Source organism: Aspergillus neoniger (genome assembly GCF_003184625.1).
Source record: "Aspergillus neoniger CBS 115656 unplaced genomic scaffold BO87scaffold_1, whole genome shotgun sequence".
Taxonomy (NCBI): domain Eukaryota; kingdom Fungi; phylum Ascomycota; class Eurotiomycetes; order Eurotiales; family Aspergillaceae; genus Aspergillus; species Aspergillus neoniger.
In genome coordinates this window covers 1,254,145-1,273,445 of record NW_020291129.1, presented here as the reverse complement: position 1 = coordinate 1,273,445, position 19,301 = coordinate 1,254,145, and the positions used below count along the sequence as shown (strand labels likewise).

Below are 19,301 nucleotides of genomic sequence, written 5' to 3'. Positions count from 1 at the left end.
AGTATTCCGCACAAGGCTAATCGAGTCCCAGAAAAGCAACGAATCGGCAAGTAAAATCACAAAACGCAGTAACATCTAGCATGAAAGGACTTAAATCACAAGCAAGAAGGACTTGAGCGAACAAAGAGAGAGCAGGTGGTAAGTATACAGGGCTGGAAGGAGTTGGGAAGAAGAGGAGGTTTGCGATCACGCCTGGCTCTGGCTAGATCGCGACAGCCGAGACGTAGACCTCTGGCTCCGGTGGGACGGAGCACGCTCCGGAGGTGCGTATTCGAAGTGCGGGAGAAGTCCTGGGTTCTGGCTCGGAGGGGTCTTCGAGGTAGTCTGGTAATCTCCCAGAATACGGTCATCAGCCGCAGTATCGGGGTGGATTTCAATGCCTTTCTGCTTATCCAGGCCTCCATGAGGACTGTCCGTCTGGACCTTGAAAGCCTCTCCGTCACCTGGTGCCCGCTCAATTGGAGACCAGCCCGCAATACTTCCCGCAACCACACCGGCCATAGCAGCAGCAGGCCCGAAGGCTGAATTCGAGCGGGACCGAGTGCGTCGTCTAGAGCGGGAATCGGGAGTAGGGGGCTGTGTCGGGGTGCTGTCGCTGTGCTCGCCAACAGGAGTACCGGGAATCGAGTTTTCTCTGGATCGTGACCCGCTTCGTGATCTCGGAAGGAGTTCTTCTGGATGTTGCAACTTGTGCTTGAGATGCCTCAGCCGACCTCCACGAACCGTCTTGAGGAACTTCAACTGATCCCGGATCTCCTCGAGCGCAGGGTTCCACTCGAACCGCCGGTCCTCGTCGGACACCAGTAGCTCGGGGCCCTTCTTGCGCTGCCAGAACCGAGGGATGAGCCGGCTAATAAACTCATCAGGTATCAATCGGATGATCACGGCTACCGGCAGCGAGATTACGCCTAGAACCAGCGAAACACCCCACTGAGCTCCGTTGAGTCGCTTGACAGAGAACGCCTGTCCACCAACGAAGATGATAAGAATTTGTCCACCAATAATGATGAACTGAATCCCCATGAACCAGAAGTTTCGCCACATGCCCTCGAAGATATTGAAATTGTTGTCGAGTCGGCGACAGTTCCACTGGTTGAAGATCTGCATCCAGACAAACGTGTTGAACACCATCGTCTCAAGCCGGTCGAGGTCGTCTGCCGTTTTGTAGTGAAAGATCGATTGTCCCGCGAAGTTCAGAACCAGCGTGACGACCAACTGATAGATACTCTGTCCAATAATCATCTTCCACATAGTCAAATTGATCAACGGCGCCGATTTAGGATCAGGTCGACGGTCGAGAACATGAGGTGAGGGGGGATCCGTAGCCAAGGCAAGGGCCGCAAAAGTATCCATGATAAGGTTAACCCAGAGAAGCTGAACTGCTGTCAGGACAGATTCCTCATCTCCACTCGCTACTGCGGAAACAAAAGTGAGGACCACGGCAGTAACGTTGACAGTAAGTTGGAACTACAGCTCTGTTAGCTTTGCTTGCGAAACACGGAATCATACAAAAACATACTTGAAGGAATTTCTTGACAGCATCATTGACTGTCCTACCCCAAGCCATAGCCTTGATAATCGAGGTGAAGTTGTCGTCCATAAGGATGATATCGGACGCTTCTTTAGCAACTTCAGTGCCAGAAATCCCCATAGAAAAGCCAACATCAGCTGTCTTGAGAGCCTGTGCATCGTTCGTACCGTCGCCTGTCACAGCCACCGTTTCACCCAGCTTTTTGAGTTGAGTAACCAGAATTTTCTTGTCGTCGGGGCTTGACCTGGCCAGAACCTGTAGCCGCGGGATGATTTGCGTCATCTGACGGCTGCTTAACTGACGAAACTTGGGGCCCTCAATAGCAATGCCCCCAGGAGTGAAGATACCGCATTCTTGGGCGATAGCTTTCGCAGTCATGATGTTGTCACCAGTCACCATACGCACAAAGACACCTGCACGTTGACACTGGTGGACGGACTCGGTCACACCCGGTCGCAAGGGATCCTGGATACCAAAGACGCCCAACAAAATCATATCCTTGAAGACTGCATCGAAAACAGCGAGCGAACGATCCTCCTCCTGAGTAGGAGCCCCACGGGGTGGCCATTGATCGAAGTCCCGGTACACCAGACCAATAGTTCGTAACGAATGAGATGCATAACGGTTGATCAAATTGTCCAGGTTAGACCGGTCTTGATCCGACATGGGCCCTTCTGACAAGTCCTGGGTAGCGTTGTGAACAATACGAGTGGATCTCGCAACCAGAATTTCGGATGCACCTTTGACCAGCATTCTGTATTTACCATTTTCCATCTTGACGACCACCGCCATACACTTGCGTCCGGAGTCAAATGGCACCATCTGAGCAAGAAATGCGTTGTCCCGAGCCTCGCTGAGTGACCCTAGGCCGAGATACGTACGCGCAAATCCCAGAAGGGCAGTTTCCGTCTTCGAACCGATGAAAGTCATTACACCGTCTTGCTCCCCTTCGAATGCCGTGGAGTTATATACAATCGACTGGATCAAAAGGTCTTTAGCCGGTGCAGAAAGGCTGGATGCGAACTCGGAGGGAGAAAGAGTAGTCGCAGGGTCGCGACCCCGGTCGCCGTCTGGACGACTAGAGGTTTCGGTGGACTTGTCTCCAAATCTTAGATTCTTTCCCAGAGTAGCCGCGACGGCGGTCATTTTGTTTTCCGTCAGGGTACCTGTTTTATCGGAGCAGATCGTGGTGGCATTACCCATAGTTTCACAGGCTCTCAACAGACGTACAAGGTTATTGTCCTTGAGCATTCGGGTCGTTGCAAAGGCGAGCGCCAGGGTGACAGCCAGAGGAAGACCTTCTGGGACAGCAACAACGATGACGGTCACAGCAACAATGAAGATCTGCAGGAAAGCTTGTCCTTTCTCAGATGCGCCGCCCATATCTTTCAGCTGCGCAAGGAACTTGATGAAAAGCACGACGAACAGGAGTAATCCGGAAGCAAGACCAAGCTTTGCAATGTACTCTGCGAGCACGTTTAGCTTCGATTGTAGCGGGGTGGTCTGCCCTTCATCCTGAAGAGACATCATGGTCTTTCCGTATGTCGAATTAACACCGACTGCTGTAACCAAGAACGTCCCTACACCTTCAGAGACTTTGGCACCAGATACGATGAACGGGTCCTGCTTCGAGACGTTTTCGTGTTGCTCGATCGCCCGATAGACATCGTGAGCAGGAGTCTTGCGTAACACATCCGACTCGCCGGTCGCAGACGATTCATCGCATTTGACATTGTGGCCAGTAATAAATATACCGTCAACTGGAATAAGATCACCGGGTTCAAGATGCATAACGTCACCCACGAGAATGTCGTGAATGGAGATCTCTGCTGTTTTCCCGGAACGGACCACTTTCACCAGTCGATCATCTTTTTTCTTGTTCAACTTGACGAACTGGCGTTCCTTTTGCCAGTCGTTAGCGGCACCCACAACGACCACGATTAGGATGGCAACAATGATAGCCACGCCCTCTACCCATTGCACACGTGCTTCCTTCCCCGTTGCCGTCACAGACTGATAGATTCCAAGGGCGAGAGATATGATTGCAGCTATCGTAAGCAGAATCAGAACCTTGTCGTTGTATGCAATCCAAGCCAGCTCCAGAAAACTCTTCGCCTTCCTTTCAGGAAGCTTGTTCCTCCCATAGACGCGGCTTCGATCCCCAAAGGCATTTTCGACATGTTTCGACGAGCCCGTGTCGGTTCTGGGAGGGCTCGTTGGCGTCAAGGAAGCGTTCTTTGGCAGCGATTCGGACGTTTGCGTGCTGGTGGCATCTTCGAAGCTCACTGTACCATCCAAGTCTCCTTCATCCAAACTCAGACCACTCCGCGCGTCGGTTCGAAGTCCTTTTTCGATTCCACGCAACCCTCCCAACGCATGAAATGCGCCCAGGCTCTTAGGGTTCAATAGCTTGTTCAGATGGCCAGGCGCGAATGCGAATTTGTTGTCTTCCACCTCAAACTCGGCCTCTCGCCCCGGATCCGGCTTGAGAGCATCCTCATCGGAGATTATCGTGTTCTGGGTCAAATCGGTGCGCGAGCCGTGAGATGCTGTGGGAACATAGGTGTCTCCGCCGCACGAGCTGGTATACGAATTATTCGAGTCCTCAGATTCCAACGAGTTACCGCGAGACCTGGTGCCGGGGACAGCCAGGTAATTCGAATTCGACATGTTCTCCGTCATTTTCGAGGCGGGAGAGATATTGTGCGGGGATGTAGGACGACTCTCGTAGTCCCGGTTCTCAGATGACGCAAAAGAGCGGACTGACGATGGCGAGACACCCCCACTGCTCAAGAGCGCGCTCATATCATGCGCATCAACATTTTCGGTAGACACTTGTAAGGAGGGGTGGGATGGGGTAGGAAGTATCTGTTGCGGGGGTTCTTGCTGGTCGGTTGAGGACGTTACAGCCGACGTATCGATGGTGATAGTCGGGGCCCGCTCCCGTCGCAGGGGAGTCGACCCTGACTGCCTAGCATCATGGCCATCCGATTTGGAATCCGGCATGATATTTCCAGGGGGTGAAACAACCGGAGATGAGTGGGTCTTGGGAGCGATGGCAACGGACTAGGATACTAGACGTCAATAGGAATGCGGCTCCAAAAGGAGCAGAACAATTGAACAGCGCCGTATCATAAAATGTCGGATCCAGACGCAAGAGAAGTGGGTATCATTCCAGAGGCAAGTAGCAACCGATTAAGCTCAATAGCGGACACCGAAGAGGAATGTGCGAGTATTATATCCCATGTGTTCTAGCTACACTAAGAACTGGCGCTGCGGATTAAACAGACGAATGCGCGGAACTGGCCGTGGGAGTAAGGAACGTCCACATCGATTGAACAGCGATTCGAGAGAAGCACGAGAGAAGAGGGGAAACAGGCGACTAGTGAAGCGAAAAGGAGGGAAGGACAACGGTGGAATATGAAGGTTGACAAGCTTTGCTTGCCAGCACCAGAGAGCCCACACCACGTAGTAACGTCGTATCAGGAGCACATCCGGAGGTGACAATTATCGAAACGCGACCCGATGGTGGGACCAATCCCGGCAAAGTGTAAACGTATTAAAAGCACTGCCAGTGCTAGAAGGGCTTATCAGCGACGAGGTATTACTTAGAAAGCCAGCGAATGGACAGACGATTTGCGTTGAGGGGAATTGGGGGGGAAACCGACAACCAAGCGACCGCACCTCACTTGTGTCGGCGTAAGGAGCACAGAACCAATGGAGGTAAATTACGGAATGAAGCGAAGACAAAGAGGGATTAAGGGCAAGAGAAAGTCAAGTGGAGGAGAAAGGGAGAATGAATGGGGGAGGGAGAAATTGGGGAATCAAGCAGAACAACGACACATCATGAAGTTGGGTGGATAGAACGATTGATAGAGGGACTGAGATCATGGAAGTAAAGAAAGAGGAATGGTAGGCGCAGTTGTACTGTCAGGTAAGGTACCTACTTACCGACTACAGCATGATTCGGTGGTAGACCCTGCACCTATCCTGCAAAGGACCAATCACTACGGCTAGCTGCCCCACTATGGACCCACCGGTTGGCCCAGATCGAGTGATGTGGTAAGTTTGGGAAACGAAAGCTGTTTGTTTGCAGAAGAAAAGCTGCCAATTGCCCGATGGCTGACTATCTACCCCATGTTTGATGGTTTCTGCTTCGTCAGGGCACTTGGTTTATCGATCTTCAGGGAAACCTCCATCCATATAAAGGGAGAGTGCCTTTCAATCATTCTCTTCCTTTTTCTGACCTCTAACGGGAGCATCCACGGATTGAGGCGACCTCCTTGCCACCAAAACAGGGCGCTGGGGGTGTTTAGTTTCTTGGGGGGGAATTGTTTAACGGGCCTAATGACCTCTGCAGAGCTCCGACTCGCCCAAAGCTGTAACGTAACTCGTCGGTTCACTTTTGCACTGCCTCATTCTCGACCCCGTCATCGAAAGTCTTTTGATTTGATTTTTTCCCACATTTCCCCCTTTCAGAAAATTCTATTTTATTTTATTCCCATTTCATATAATTTTCAGGCCTTTATTATTACCCGCCATTATTGATATGATTGTCCTGCTCCCTTTCTTTTCTGTTTCTGTGTTTCCAGGACTGTTTGGGGAAGAAGGTCTTTTTCAGTGCGAGTAATAATCCGAAGTGATATCTAGACTATGAGTCTATGAAGTAGGTACTACTAATAAGTTGCTTACTAGAAAGGGAGGAGGGAACGGAAAAGTGGTGACGGAAGAGACAAAATCCACACCTCGGTAGTACATCCCTCGCTCTCCAGACTAACGGTCGAGCTAGAATTAAGGGGAATGGAACCCGAAGCAGGACGTGCTCCATCCACGTACCTTAACTCATCACCAGCCAATTTTCTCCCGATTTACCAGCAGTGAGGCAGATACTTTCTACCTCCAATGCTACCAATGCCGTTTACGAGATGGTCCCCAGAACGCTAGTGGTATTTAGACGGACCAAATGCCGCACTGTATTTCTTATTCTCGGTTTTTACTACTCAGATGGGGTTATCCATCGTGTTGATGTTGGACCTGCCTCTTAAAGTGTTCCAACTTGACCCCCAAGAAAGGGGCTCCACTCGGACCACGTACTATCAACCAAGTAGATAGGCGGCGCAGAACGATAAACTAGACTAGTTATCTATCTAGACTACTATCTGTCTATCTATCTACTCATCGCTCTACTCGCTAATTAAGTAACTTACTAAGAAGTCATCAAATTAATGACGATGCATTAATGTTTGGACTAGTCGAGCTAATGCACGCTACGCATCAGGTCTAACCGCCGGGTTCGCCAGGGAAAGAATATTCCATGTACCACATGCCACCCGAGAAACTGTGATGAATGTCAAAGGACGGATAAATAAAAGTTATCAAACGGTTATGTTAAAACAGATCACCAGTATCCTGTCAACAACACGCAAGATGACGAAGAGAACCCGCCAACAAGTCTAGATTTGTGGAACAGCCCGAACCCCCAACCTAACTTTCTCCGTCAGTAAATAGTCTACTTTACCAGGAGAGGAACAAGAGGAAGAAAGAAGAAAACAAGACTTGGCAGGAAGGGGGCGGTGCAAAAAAAGGGCCCCATCCATCTAATCCACGTATGGGAACCTGACTAGTCTAGTTTGCATACTACCAAAAAGCAAGTCGACAGGGAAGTAAGGTTAGCTTTAGCTTAGCCGGAGGGTAATAATGATGTGTTTATTATCCTTGTCTGGAAGAAAATTCCTTCTTAGTTAGTCTAGTGAATACTTGGAACTTGACTGATTTTGACTTCATATCCGGCGCATCCTATTTCCACTTACATCCATAGCAAGTAAACCTGGTGACATCAGATCATGCCTCTATCAATATGTTTATCATTGTAAAATAGTGCAGTGCAATGCAGTACACTTTCCCGCGTATTGTTATTGTCATGTTATATTAATTCTCCGGGCGGAGCTCTCCGTCCTATCCTATTCCACATCATCAGTTTGCCCGTTGCACCACCACCATCACGATTATCCCGTGAGGGAAGCTTCATAAAACCTGACACCTACCACAATGGTGTACAGTCTCATCATATCTTGTTTGGACCCCATTTCAAAACCCAACCCTTATGGGGTAAGTATCTACTCCGTACGGATAAGCAAATAATATCATCAACCTGACTTGTCAATCCGCCTATGCTAAGCTCTGCGTTAGCCGACTGGTTACATGCGCATAGCATAGCCACCACAAGCACAAGCTCCGGGTGACACGGATGTCGTCAGCTTGCTTGGAAGAGAGCTTTTCTAACTTTCATTTTGTTTCTAGACAGTAATAAGGTTGGTTTGGGTAGGTAGTAGGTTTGGGCTGCTATCTCCCTTTCATTGTCGTCTGTTTGCTTGTCAACATACAGTAGATTCAAGGGTTGGGTCCGCATGTCTCGGTCCAAGTGCTACGTAGATGCCGTAGGTACTTAGAGGATGGCGCGGACTAAGAGTGTTCGTGAGTTTTATGCTTGGTTCCTTTGTCGGAAGGAACTACCTGAATTTGGACCCACAAGATGCCTAGGCTCACTGCAATCTAATTTGAGAAAGAGATGACCTGCTATCACATGGACGTCGGTCTTAACATAGTGGTGGAACGTCAAAGATACTCCAGAACAGCTTGTATCTCTTGCTAAGGTGTTAGACTCTCCGGGAGATCTAGAAATCGGCACAACATGGGCTCAAAACATCTCCCACCATATCATGAAAATGATGTAATCTCCAGCCTCCAGTCATACACTGGCCACCTCTGCCGTTGCTCGTCTGTGATCGTAGATTCAGTCTCCTTGTACTGAACCTCAAGCCATTTCTGCCACGGCCAGTCGATCCAATCTTCAAAGCTGTTAGGATATCCATTATAGATGTTCCATCTAAGTAGCGGACTAATGCGGGACGCCAGGAAACCCTTGGCTCTCTTCTGCACTGTTCGAAGGATTGCGTGATCGTCCAATAACAGACTTTCCCAAGTCAATAATGATGGCTCTTAGTCTTCCCAGTTCACTCCGTTCAATCAAGATATTGCGTGGACATAAGTCTTCATGACGAACGTCCTTGGCGTAAAGTGCAGACTCTCCATCAATGATCTGTCTCATAATAGCCTGACGCTCCTCTGTTGAGAATATCTTGGGCTCTAGGCGACTCATGGGCAGACCATTGACTCGTTCAAGTAGAATCAAACGAATCTGGCGAGGATGACCATCGATCTTTGTTTTGAATGTGTAAGAGCCGAAGAATCGGGGAAGAACAGAGCCCTGTAGCTCGGACAAACGCTTATAAGAGGCACACTCGTGCGAGTAATCATAGTCAGCTGCCCGAAAAAGGTTGCCATCGTCACGGTCGTGGTAGAGAGGGTCATAGAACTTGGCGATCATGTCCTGATCTGGCGGTAGACCTGAAGAATGATCGGTATTCACACATCTTACAACAAATACCTGGGACCTTTTATGGAAGCCAATTTGCAGTTCCTCAATCAACTGGATATTAACAAAACTGTGGCCATCAGAGCCTGGCAGAGGGGGGTTCTTGAGACATAATTCTAGGAGAGAGAACGAATGATCCAGGTTATCTTGCAGAAAGATTTCACTTCTGTGGAGTGGAGGAGGAGGAGCGTGTGACTGGATGACCAGTACTGCACCGTTGCAATATGGAGGCGGCCCGTTGTAAGTATCAACCATCATGGTTGGCAGTTTGACTCTCGGCCTTCCAAGACCAGGAAGAAAAAATCCGAATAGATTGGTGAAGACTAACGCGACATTGATAGATTACGGCTGAGTTGGGTTCTTATTAGAACAACATAGCACCAAGAAGACCAAAGCAATATACCAATGGCCAGTCAGCAGAAGGGGACTCCAAATGCTTCACCAACTTTTATCCCACTTACATCACGTGCATTAATCGTGAATATGACAAGCAGCAAACTAGGATGAGTAAGTGAAGATGGAAATTCCCGCAATAAGTATATCCAACTATTGTTGGCAACATCCTGATTTTCCGGTGACTGCCCAACAGAACTGGCCAGTATATATCAGTAGCTAGCCGAAGCCGATGCATTACCCTAAGCGGTCTTCAACACTTCTACTAAGTAGGTTATATACAACAACGTCCATATCCCAGAGAATGCGGCTTTTGACCGGAATATCATGTTTATATTCGGACATTCACTTAGCCAGGCATAACCTGAATCCCCGCCACCTCTGCCTACGTGGCCTCTGACCTAACAACCAAACACATATATTCACCCCTACATCTTGCAATACTATCCTCAAATTCAGTGACTTGAACATGTAGATCTTTTTTAAGCCCGGTCTACCTGGAAGGATACGATTCAAGAGGCGGAAAGCACACCAGAGAAAGGGCAAAACTATCATGTCCATTCTGCTTAGAGTCTCGCTCAGAGCTCTTCTGAGTATTGGAGATTCATTAATAACCGTATACTGTTGAGTTGCTCAAATTGAGGTGGTATATAGTAACTGTCTTCGAATACTGATATAGGAGGCATTAGCGGCTTGATTTATGCTACTGGGGAAGGTTATGCATGTCTTTTCATCGCTCGGCTACTCTTTTCGTAAACTCAGCCTTGTCGGCTAGCATCAAACCTACCATCTTTAGGCTTTTTTTTTAGGGGCCACTACCTTGAAAAGCTGTGGTGCACAGAAGAACAAAGCGATCTGGTTATATGTCTTTTAGAATGAAAGTACATTCTAGAAATTATTTGAGTATCATATTGGAGTACTGTAGATGAGGCATAGAGCTTGGTCGTACTCTTCTAGTGCTTGCTCTCGTCTTGTCATCAGGGCCTGGAGCAGCAGACGAGGAACAGGATTTCCGGACCACAGAGGCCTGATCAGGACGCTGTTGAAGACGCCCAGATCCTTGATGCCACCAGTCAATCACAAGAAATGTCCCTAGGAGTAGGGTTAGTCTTGTCTGGTACAGCCCTGTATTAACGGACTCCCTAATCAAACCTTCTCAGATTTGTACGTTTACCCTAGCAGGTCAGGTAACAGAAGTACCAGTTTGCTTTTGATCTGCAGCTTATCATACTATCATCACAGGAAGAAACCATTAGCCCTTATCGACCGGTTGTGTCCCTCCTGTCAACCAGCACCATCAAATGCACCTAGACGTTGCTGGGTAGACTGGATAGCAGTCAATATATTTAGCATGCTATGCTCTTTCACAGGACACGCAGATAAGAGATAGCCATCTCCGTCATGGGCCTCTTTTAAAGACAACATATCATCGCGACGGTTAATTTTAACACAATCTCCATGATGCCTCTGGCATAATGCTAACCTGTGGGTGTAAATGCAGATGCCAGAAATAAGATAACAATTAAGTAGAAGAGAATATGCATCCTCATGCTAGATTGATAGTATTTTTTTTCCCCAAAAGATACTCATGAGTCATTTCTAGAAAATACCTGAGTTCAGCTTCACCGGTTGGCCATGTGTGATGCTTTGTGAGCCACTGGGCTCACGAGATCTCTCGGTGCCTTCTAGTAGTAGTCATAATGAACCGGTCAGCCACCTCATCCTGCAGGTAATGGCACTGCATCTGTATATCATTGATAATCTGACCATCATTGTGGACTTTCAGGTTCTTTCGCGTTGCTAGAGACTTCCTTCCAATCCGCGGCATCGCTCTCCCATCTTAGAAACCATGTCTGTTCGTCATGGAGCTGGGTGTTCAGGTCACAGAGTTCTTGTACCGCTTCACTGAGTTGTGCCGCCTACTCAGCACTCGGGGATAAACTGCTTGCAATGTCTAAGTGCTTGCAAATGGTTTCCTGCGTTAAAAGTACTCAGCATAGCATGTCAATATCAAGTTCTATACGCGAAGAAGGGGGGTACATCCAAAGGATGACCAGCTCCAAAGCATAGTAGCCTGAGATTTCGGGATCATATGCAACTCAAGAGTGTGTTAAATATAATATGGGAGGAATATCCTGTTTTCTTTTTTTCTTTTTTGTTTTGATTAGACAGATTCATGTAACTGGGAGGGCAGGAAATGCGGCTTTGCAGTTCAGTTATGTGTTTCTTGCCACATAGAGCTCTGGCTTTTATTCTCATGAGCAAATATTGACCTGGTTTGGTAAAGATATAGGGTCCTATAGACACTCCCTGACACTTCTTGCTCGAGGTTTACTTCCGAGTATTGAAAGAGCCAAAGACAAACACCATCATAGACTGTCTTCTCGACAGCTTTTTATACCTATGTGGGCTGTTTAGGACATGGCATGGACAGAACAAGGTTATGTTCGCATCGGCCGTGTTGACAAATATAACGTTTTGAACGAACCCGCGACTACATAGGAGTCTCTCTGTGTCTAAGTCACGGCGTACTTCGTCGATCAGAAATTTGAAGTGTAAAGATCACATTAGTATGTTTCCGCTGATGAGATAATTTCAAGAGATCCCGAAGATGAAGAATGTCATTAATCGTGAATGCTTCCCAGAGGGTGCATTTCTTGATAGGCTATTGCAAAAAGGAAGTAGTTTCCGTAGTAATGTATCTGTGTCAGTATTCTGGAAGTTCTCCAAGATTATCAGTTGATACACCACAAGCTGGGGGTTAGAGGGCCAGCGCGAGAAGCCGACAAGGTCAACGCCGGCAGTGCTTCCCCTAGGCACGGTCTTCCTTTTGGTTGTACACCTCGGTCGCTGTGGAGAGTGTGTATGCTAGTTGTAATGGTAAAGTATTGCATGTGAATGATGCTCGTGAATCTGATGCTGATTGGTTTCGCAAAATCGATGGTTCTGTAAGTTTGGCATAGAATGTCAGGGGCTTTTCTAAGGTGTATGCAGTCTTGGAAATGAAACCTTAAAAGCTCTAGGTACTTAGCAATGATGATAATATAAAGTAGTTCATAACCTCTGGAAATGTCTTAAATTCTTGTTTCTTATTGGCTTAATGTTTATATCTTGCTTTTTCGATCAATGAGTGCCCAGACTTTTACATTGATATGGATAGTACCATGTTTAGATAAGAAAAAAAGAATGTTTGTGGAGGAAAGTAACCCCATATGCGTAGAATTTATGGTGATGAGAGGGGTCAGAGCTAGTCACTGACAGGCAAAGTGTAGTCACTTTCAGTAAGGTACTATGGAAGATGGTGAATATATGTCGCGTTGCATTCTTCATTGCATTATCCCTCATAAATGCTCATTCAATCATGTCCCTCTGAGGAATATCGCCTGCCTCGGTATTAGACCCATGCCTGTGGCATTCAGTCGGGATCAAATCACCTGTTATCAAGGATCGTCACCACCCGATATGGCAGTTGGTCTTGCTTGTCAATCATACATGAGCACGCGGCAGTGTTCAGAGCCCTATCAAGGAGTTAGGAAGAGGTTTTGAGTACGTAACCGTCTCTCGGGGAAACTGATCAAAATGGTATTCGTCTTCCGCAGTCGTCAGGGGAATATATCACAAGGCATGGGTGACATGATCCCTTGTTCTCCTCACCCTGCTCACCACTTTCCCGACAAGGATCGAAGCAACTTAGAAATCCGGGGCTACGAGGTCCCGGTCAGCAGTTCATGAGCTCGTCCCATACCTGACACTCTTGCTTCTATGCTCTGTACCCCACAAACAGCACATGGTCTTGACCTGCTGGTTCTTGATACAGGCATCAGGATTTTCTCTCCCTGAATAGCATTTCGTCTCCTTGCGTGGCTGGTGCATACCAGAGGAATGTATCGCAGAGCTTATTAAGGCATCATCGGCGTGGTATGTGGAACACACACACACTCACATGACTGTCTGTGCGGAAGGGTGTATGGCCTTGCCAACAAAATAGGGCAGCATACACTAAGAATATCTCTCAATGACGATGTTGGAGCAAACACCCTGATGGATCGGGTGCCTTCCAGCTGTTATCCGGATACCAACCCCTTTGTTCTCCGGGGAGGTAGACGTGTGCTGCTAAGCCCGATTCAGTACAAGCATAGTACTTTTGACCAGGTTTGGGGTCGGTATCCCGATTTAGTGTTCTGATGTTGTGGAATGTTGTTCTGGTCTTGGAGCGCGGGTGTCACGCTGAGGAAAACAAAGTGATGTCAATGCAGTACGACGGAGTAACCAGTGGTTGTTCCACTGGAATCTTCTCCCTCCGGTTTTTCGAATGTCTGTATGCCCAGTGAGGCGACCGTCTTTTCTTATTTTGTCCATTTATAGTTTGATGAGTCCCAGCAGGTTATAGTTCAAGTTGTTGCAGAACGCGAAAGTGTGCACAGACAGCTCCCTCGAGAGGCACGCCCGAACCAGCATGGACTCTGACCTAGAAAAAATACAGAGATCCCCTTCCTTGCGAAGTGTGACACGAGAGCAGCTAGAGGCTTCACATACTCTGGGAACTCCCCCGCCGACATGTGGATCGAGATACGAACGTTGGGCGAGGAATATCAAAGGCTTAGAGGCTCGCGGGATCGAGCCCGTGTCTCTTGAAGAACGACTGAAGAACACCAGCTCAACCCCTTTCCAAATGATGCTCACATGGTTCAGCATGGGTATGGCAATCAATAATATAGTGACCGGGTCTTTGGGAACACTGGTAATGAAGCTGAGCTTCACCGACGCCGCGCTGTGTGTAATCTTTGGAACGTTTTTGGGAGGCCTAGGGGTTGGATACATGAGCACATGGGGTCCCAGAAGCGGCAACCGCACACTTGTAAGACCTACACTTACACCTTGGTTCTCTCCTCTTGCTTTCCCCGTCTGCACATAAACATTCTCGTGACTTAAGGACAACGGCTCACAACTTATATTCTCCTGATAGATTGTGTCTCGGTATTTCATGGGATATTACCCCAGTAAGGTTTGTTGTATACTGAATGTGCTTACCAACTTGGGAACCGGCATGATGAGTGCCACTGTAGGAGGCCAGTTGCTTTCCAAGCTATCAGGAGGAGTCGTGTCCGTCATAGTCGGTATAGTAATAGTCGCCTTGGTGAGCTGGGCAATGGCTACTTTTGGGATGAAAATATTCCAGTTCTATGAGCGGTAGGATTCTTCACCCTTCAAAGTTTTAGAGCACTCGTCTGACCATTTATTCTGGCAAAGGTTTGCTTGGTTTCCGCAATTGTTGATATTTTGCATTCTCACCGGCTCGGCTGGTCCGCAATTCAACTTCCATAGCCCGTCGATCGGTTCTATTGAGCAGATAAACGCAAAGCGTCTAACATATTTCTCACTTTGCCTCTCTATTCCCTTGTCATGGATACCCGTGTCCGCGGACTACCAGGTTTACTATTCACCGGAAATACGAAGATGGAAAGTGTGGACAGTAACCACGATCGGTGTAAGCTTCTCAATAGCCATAACCCTTCTTCTTGGCGCCGGGCTTGGAAGCGGTGTTGCAATTAACTCCAAATGGGCGTCTCTTTATGACGGCACACCGGGGAGTCTGCTGATGGCCGGCTATGATCGGTTGGGGCCTCTTGGAAAGCTATGCGCCTTCATCAACGTCTTGACGATTGTGTCCAACAATGCCCCCAGCTCATACTCAACGGGATTGAATTTCCAAATGCTGGGAGAGATGTGGCTCAGGGTTCCACGACCTGTTTTCACGACTGCCAGCACTCTGATCTACGCATCATGTGCTATCGGAGGCCGAAACTCTTTGTATGAGATCTTCGGGAATTTAATGCCACTCATTGGATACTGGGTCATCATCTGGTTCACCATTGTGGTAGAACAAGACGTACTTTTCAACCGAGGGAAACGTTACGACTGGACTGATTGGAACAATTGGCTTAAACTCCCAGTTGGAGTGGCAGCTAGCACTGCCTTTTTGATCGGGTGGGTAGGAGCCATTGTTGGCATGGTATGTAGTCCCACTAGCATGTGCTTGTTGCACAAATCACTGCTGACCAAGGTACTCTTCTCCTAATAGGATCAAGCCTATTATACAGGCCCAGTCTCCAGAGCGATTCCAGGTGGATGTGATCTGGGCCTCTGGCTGGGGTTGGGCTTTGCGGCTCTTGCGTTTCCGCCATTTAGAATGCTGGAGCTGAAGGTTATTGGCCGTTGAGTATACAAGTGCTGATTAGATATCGGTGTCATTCTGGATGGTATTGAAGACACTTCCCCAGGCCCTTTCTGTCTGGTTTCACGAGGAGCGACGGGTGTAACCGGACCGATATGCTGTTAATTAGACCAAGGTGCCATCTGCTATTGCTGTGAATAGAAAACCCCTGGCAGAAGAATTTTTAAATACTTTTTGTACGTACGTGCATATACCTGTTTAGATATTGATACATTCATCCATTCCGTGTTTACCGTCCGAGCAAATGCAATGTAGTCCTGGCGAGGTTGGAATAGCACAGAAAGATGGTCTGTATGCGTGATGGTATGGTTCTGTAATCTTCTAAGGTCAGGTGAGATGAATTGCCCAATGAGGAATATATGAATTTCTGAACCGGGCATCGGAAGTAGTATTTCCCTGGCAGGCAATTAGCCGAGTTTTCATATGAGGAAATTAGCCGGTTTGCAGATGGTAAGTAGACTACTTCCTAGATAGGAAGTAGTTATTACTCCATTCAATGTAAAAAAGGGACTACTTTCTTTTATGTAAATGCATAGAACAACTCTCGCACTGAATTTGGAGATATCAACTCTCAAACAACAACGTCACTACCAGTTCAATTGCATCATCATCAGACCATGAATGCTGTCGCGGCGTCTACATCCAACCTCGCCAATGAACTGGAGGTGGCTGCTGATTCCGATTCTGCTCATGTTGGGTCATCAACATGTCTAGACCATGCGTCACAGCACTTTATCCGATTGCCAGATACTATGTTTTCTTCCATAATGGCTGTGAAGTCCAGCTTGAATCCACATTACCCAAGAGGTGAAAGCTGAGGCTGATGCTTGGATTGTCAAGTAGCCGCTGACCCGGTGGAGGAGATGGCCCCAACGGAGGAACTGACGCAGTCATCCCTAGAACAATGTCTGCCAGCCTGCAATGGGTTTCCCGGAATTCCAGAGTAGATTTGGCATATCTGGGTTCCCTATGTGCGCCACAGTGTGATCAAGAAGCTCTTCGCATGATAGTGGATTGGTTTAACTGGTTTAGTATGGTGACTCCGCGCATCTTGTCTCCAGCAATCTGGCCTGCTAATCGATATAATTCATGGGCCAGGTTTTCCTTCTCGATGACCGTGGGTGCAAGGAATTTTACATGCTCTACTGTTTTCAACCACTAGCAATGAAGAAGTCAATAAGCTGACATGAAATCCTGCTCCTGCATTCAGAATTCGACGAAGGTCGTCTGAGCACCGACCTGGCAGCCGCAGAGGAGTAAATTGAACAATCTATGGCTCTCATGAAGAATGATGCGCCCCTCATTAGCATGGAAGATAACCCGATCCAGCATGTATTCCAGTCTTGTTGGTACCGATTGAAGAAGGTAGGGGCAAGGAAAGCCCTCTATTTACGGGGCTGACAACTAACATTAGTCCCGCGGACTAGAGGTCCACTGTAGGTGAATTTCTGCTATCGTTGATATCTTCAACCTTTCTACTTAGGGAGTTGATACTGAGAACTGTAGACCTGCAAGCTCGTTGGAAGAAGGCACACCGGTGTTATTTCTATGGTCTCCTGGGCCAAGTTCGGGTTCAACAGGAGAATCGTAGTCTCGCCCGAGATGTGCAAGAATTTACAGATATGCAAAGATTAATAGTTGGGGCATTGCCGGCCATTGTACTCTGCGAGTAAGGATCCGATTCAGTGCCGCCCGGAGTCCATGCTAACTGCCCGGTCTAGATGTGCCGTTGGTGTTGAGCTCCCCAGTAGCGTTGTCGAACACCCCTGTATACAGGAGTTCATGACTGTCACGACAGACCTGATACTCCTATCAGTGGCTACTTTCTGTTGACATCAAGAATCCAAAGTCTTACTGGCACAGTTTTTCGGGTCAATGATGTTCTATCATACGAGAGAGACTTAGTGAGTTGACTTCTTCATGTCGCCCAATAAAGCGCCTCAGTGGCCTAATTCAAGCAAAAACTAGGAGTCGATCAGAACCTGGTCAGGCTGCTACAGGCAGGACTTGTCGTTGCAAGAAGCTGTAGACAAAATTGGTGACATCATAAAAGATTGTTGCAGGCGCTGGTACAGTGCATTAGCAAACATGCCAATCTGGGGTGAAGAGGTTGATCGACAAGTCCTCAATTTTGTAGACGTCTGTCGCAATTTGGCGCCGGGGAATCTCCACTGGAGGTAAGTTTGAGCATATCATGACGACTCGGGGATTGTGATTCTCTGATGAATTGTGCAGCTTCACAAGCGGTCGTTATCTGGGGGCTAATGGAGAGTCCGTCCGAAGAACTCGCGTGATGAGCGTGTCTACGTAGGAAAATATACAGACCTTGGCGTGGCAGGGATTTGCTACATTTAGCCGACATGGTCTGTTGAACAAACCTGGACCAGCCTGGGTATAGCATCAGCGACGGAGATCTATAACACATATTTAGATTTTAAGGCATTGACCTTGAGTAGTTTTCCAAAATAACCGAAAAAGAAGATTCCATACATCAAGCAAGGACATTATTACAAAGACTGGGTAAAGGGCTAACTACTGGCCATTCAAGCGAAGGAAGAAGAAAAGTAACATACGATTGGGTCATCTGAGCGGATCAAGAGATACATCAGTCAAGGCGGAGTTCAATGCAGACAAGAAGGTGTGTTACACTTCCACAATCATGGCAGTATTGGTAAGGTCCAATCCTCATAGTCATGGATCTCGACCAAAACTTATCCCGTCCAGACAGTGTACTATTGTCTTTCGACTTGGATCTATAGCCTCTACATGTATCCACTTGCCCATATTCCTGGCCCTTTGCTCTGACGCGCGTCGCTGTTAATGAATGGACCCATCCTTCTTCTTCTTTCCCAAAGCTGTACACTGGAATTGATGGCTCCAATAGTGCGGCACTTCATCCACACCTCAAGTGGCAAGATCCACATAGCAATCAGATGAGTCGCTGAGCATGAATGAATCATTCTTTGACCCAAAGAATAGCTGACTATTCGGCTCTAGGATGGTGAGTTGGTCTTCCTGCCGATCTTGAGGCCATCCTTCCAGGTGTGCTAGCACATTGTTCTGGGTGTCATCGAGACCCAGGTAATCGGTTTGCAGTAGATTTTCTGGAGAGCCATTGTCCGTTTCAAGTGGCTTCATTGTGGAATCAGTCACCATGCGCTTCGCTCTGCGTTCTGCGGCCCTCCTTCGGGGGTCGGCAGCTGAAGAGATCGTGCTACTGATGCTAGAAGGGCGTCGTGACCCGCGCCGCTTCAACTGATCTGGTCTGGGTGGTAGATAAGAGCAGACAATTTTCTTGGATCGACATCGATCACAGCCTTCCTTGTGGCTTGTACATTTCATCTATTGGTAAAATCTTGAATTAGCTGTGGTTGCATTGGTTCGGCATTAGAACACCTTTGGTACCTTTTTTTCTCGACACGCATTACAGGCGGACCTCAAATGACCGGAAGGTTTGCAGATTCGTCCCCGATGATTTGATTGACTCTCGACATATAGCGAGTCTTGTGTCTTGCCAAATCGTATAGTCGCAAACATGGCTTAGCCGGCAGGGGAGATTGCGTGTGTAAGTTTTGAGGACGACAATCTTAGAAGTGCTTGTTGTCTTTGTCTCCAAGGAAGGAAAAACGACTGATCCAGGTTTCAAATCGTATCCCCTAAAGTGCATGAGCGCTCTTATGACGGAGAGAGCCTGCAAGCATCCCTTA

The 19,301-nt window shown here is 47.8% G+C and overlaps 4 protein-coding genes across 4 annotated transcripts; 2 read left to right on the top strand and 2 right to left on the bottom strand.

Moving 5' to 3' along the window:
* Window positions 1-40: 40 nt before the first annotated feature.
* On the bottom strand, window positions 41-4,796 carry pmcA (putative P-type calcium ATPase). Its single transcript, XM_025629698.1, has 2 exons — window positions 1,520-4,796; window positions 41-1,467 (listed from the first exon to the last, which is right to left on the bottom strand). The coding sequence occupies exons 1-2, from the start codon at window positions 4,535-4,537 to the stop codon at window positions 187-189; spliced, it is 4,299 nt and encodes a 1,432-aa protein (XP_025485380.1). The 5' UTR covers window positions 4,538-4,796; the 3' UTR covers window positions 41-186.
* Window positions 4,797-8,165: 3,369 nt separating this feature from the next.
* Window positions 8,166-9,224, bottom strand: BO87DRAFT_402839 (uncharacterized protein; the record flags this gene model as incomplete). The annotated part of the gene is made up of 3 exons (XM_025625715.1): window positions 8,166-8,387; window positions 8,431-9,082; window positions 9,131-9,224. The coding sequence occupies 3 exons, from the start codon at window positions 9,222-9,224 to the stop codon at window positions 8,249-8,251; spliced, it is 885 nt and encodes a 294-aa protein (XP_025485379.1). The 3' UTR covers window positions 8,166-8,248.
* Window positions 9,225-13,815: 4,591 nt separating this feature from the next.
* BO87DRAFT_323921 (uncharacterized protein) lies at window positions 13,816-15,683 on the top strand (the record flags this gene model as incomplete). The annotated part of the gene is made up of 4 exons (XM_025620049.1): window positions 13,816-14,217; window positions 14,326-14,549; window positions 14,610-15,372; window positions 15,442-15,683. 4 exons carry the CDS (start codon window positions 13,816-13,818, stop codon window positions 15,577-15,579), a joined length of 1,527 nt encoding a protein of 508 aa, XP_025485378.1. The 3' UTR covers window positions 15,580-15,683.
* Window positions 15,684-17,682: 1,999 nt separating this feature from the next.
* Window positions 17,683-17,905, top strand: BO87DRAFT_420996 (uncharacterized protein; the record flags this gene model as incomplete). Its single annotated transcript, XM_025627035.1, has 2 exons — window positions 17,683-17,771; window positions 17,830-17,905. The coding sequence occupies 2 exons, from the start codon at window positions 17,683-17,685 to the stop codon at window positions 17,903-17,905; spliced, it is 165 nt and encodes a 54-aa protein (XP_025485377.1).
* Window positions 17,906-19,301: the final 1,396 nt, after the last annotated feature.

Coding starts and splice junctions, on each gene's coding strand:
- pmcA (XM_025629698.1), bottom strand. CDS start 4,537: ATGCCGGATTCCAAATCGGATGGCCATGATGCTAGGCAGTCAGGGTCG. Junction 1,468..1,519: donor CTGTCAAGAAATTCCTTCAA/GTATGTTTTTGT, acceptor ACAGAGCTGTAG/TTCCAACTTACTGTCAACGT.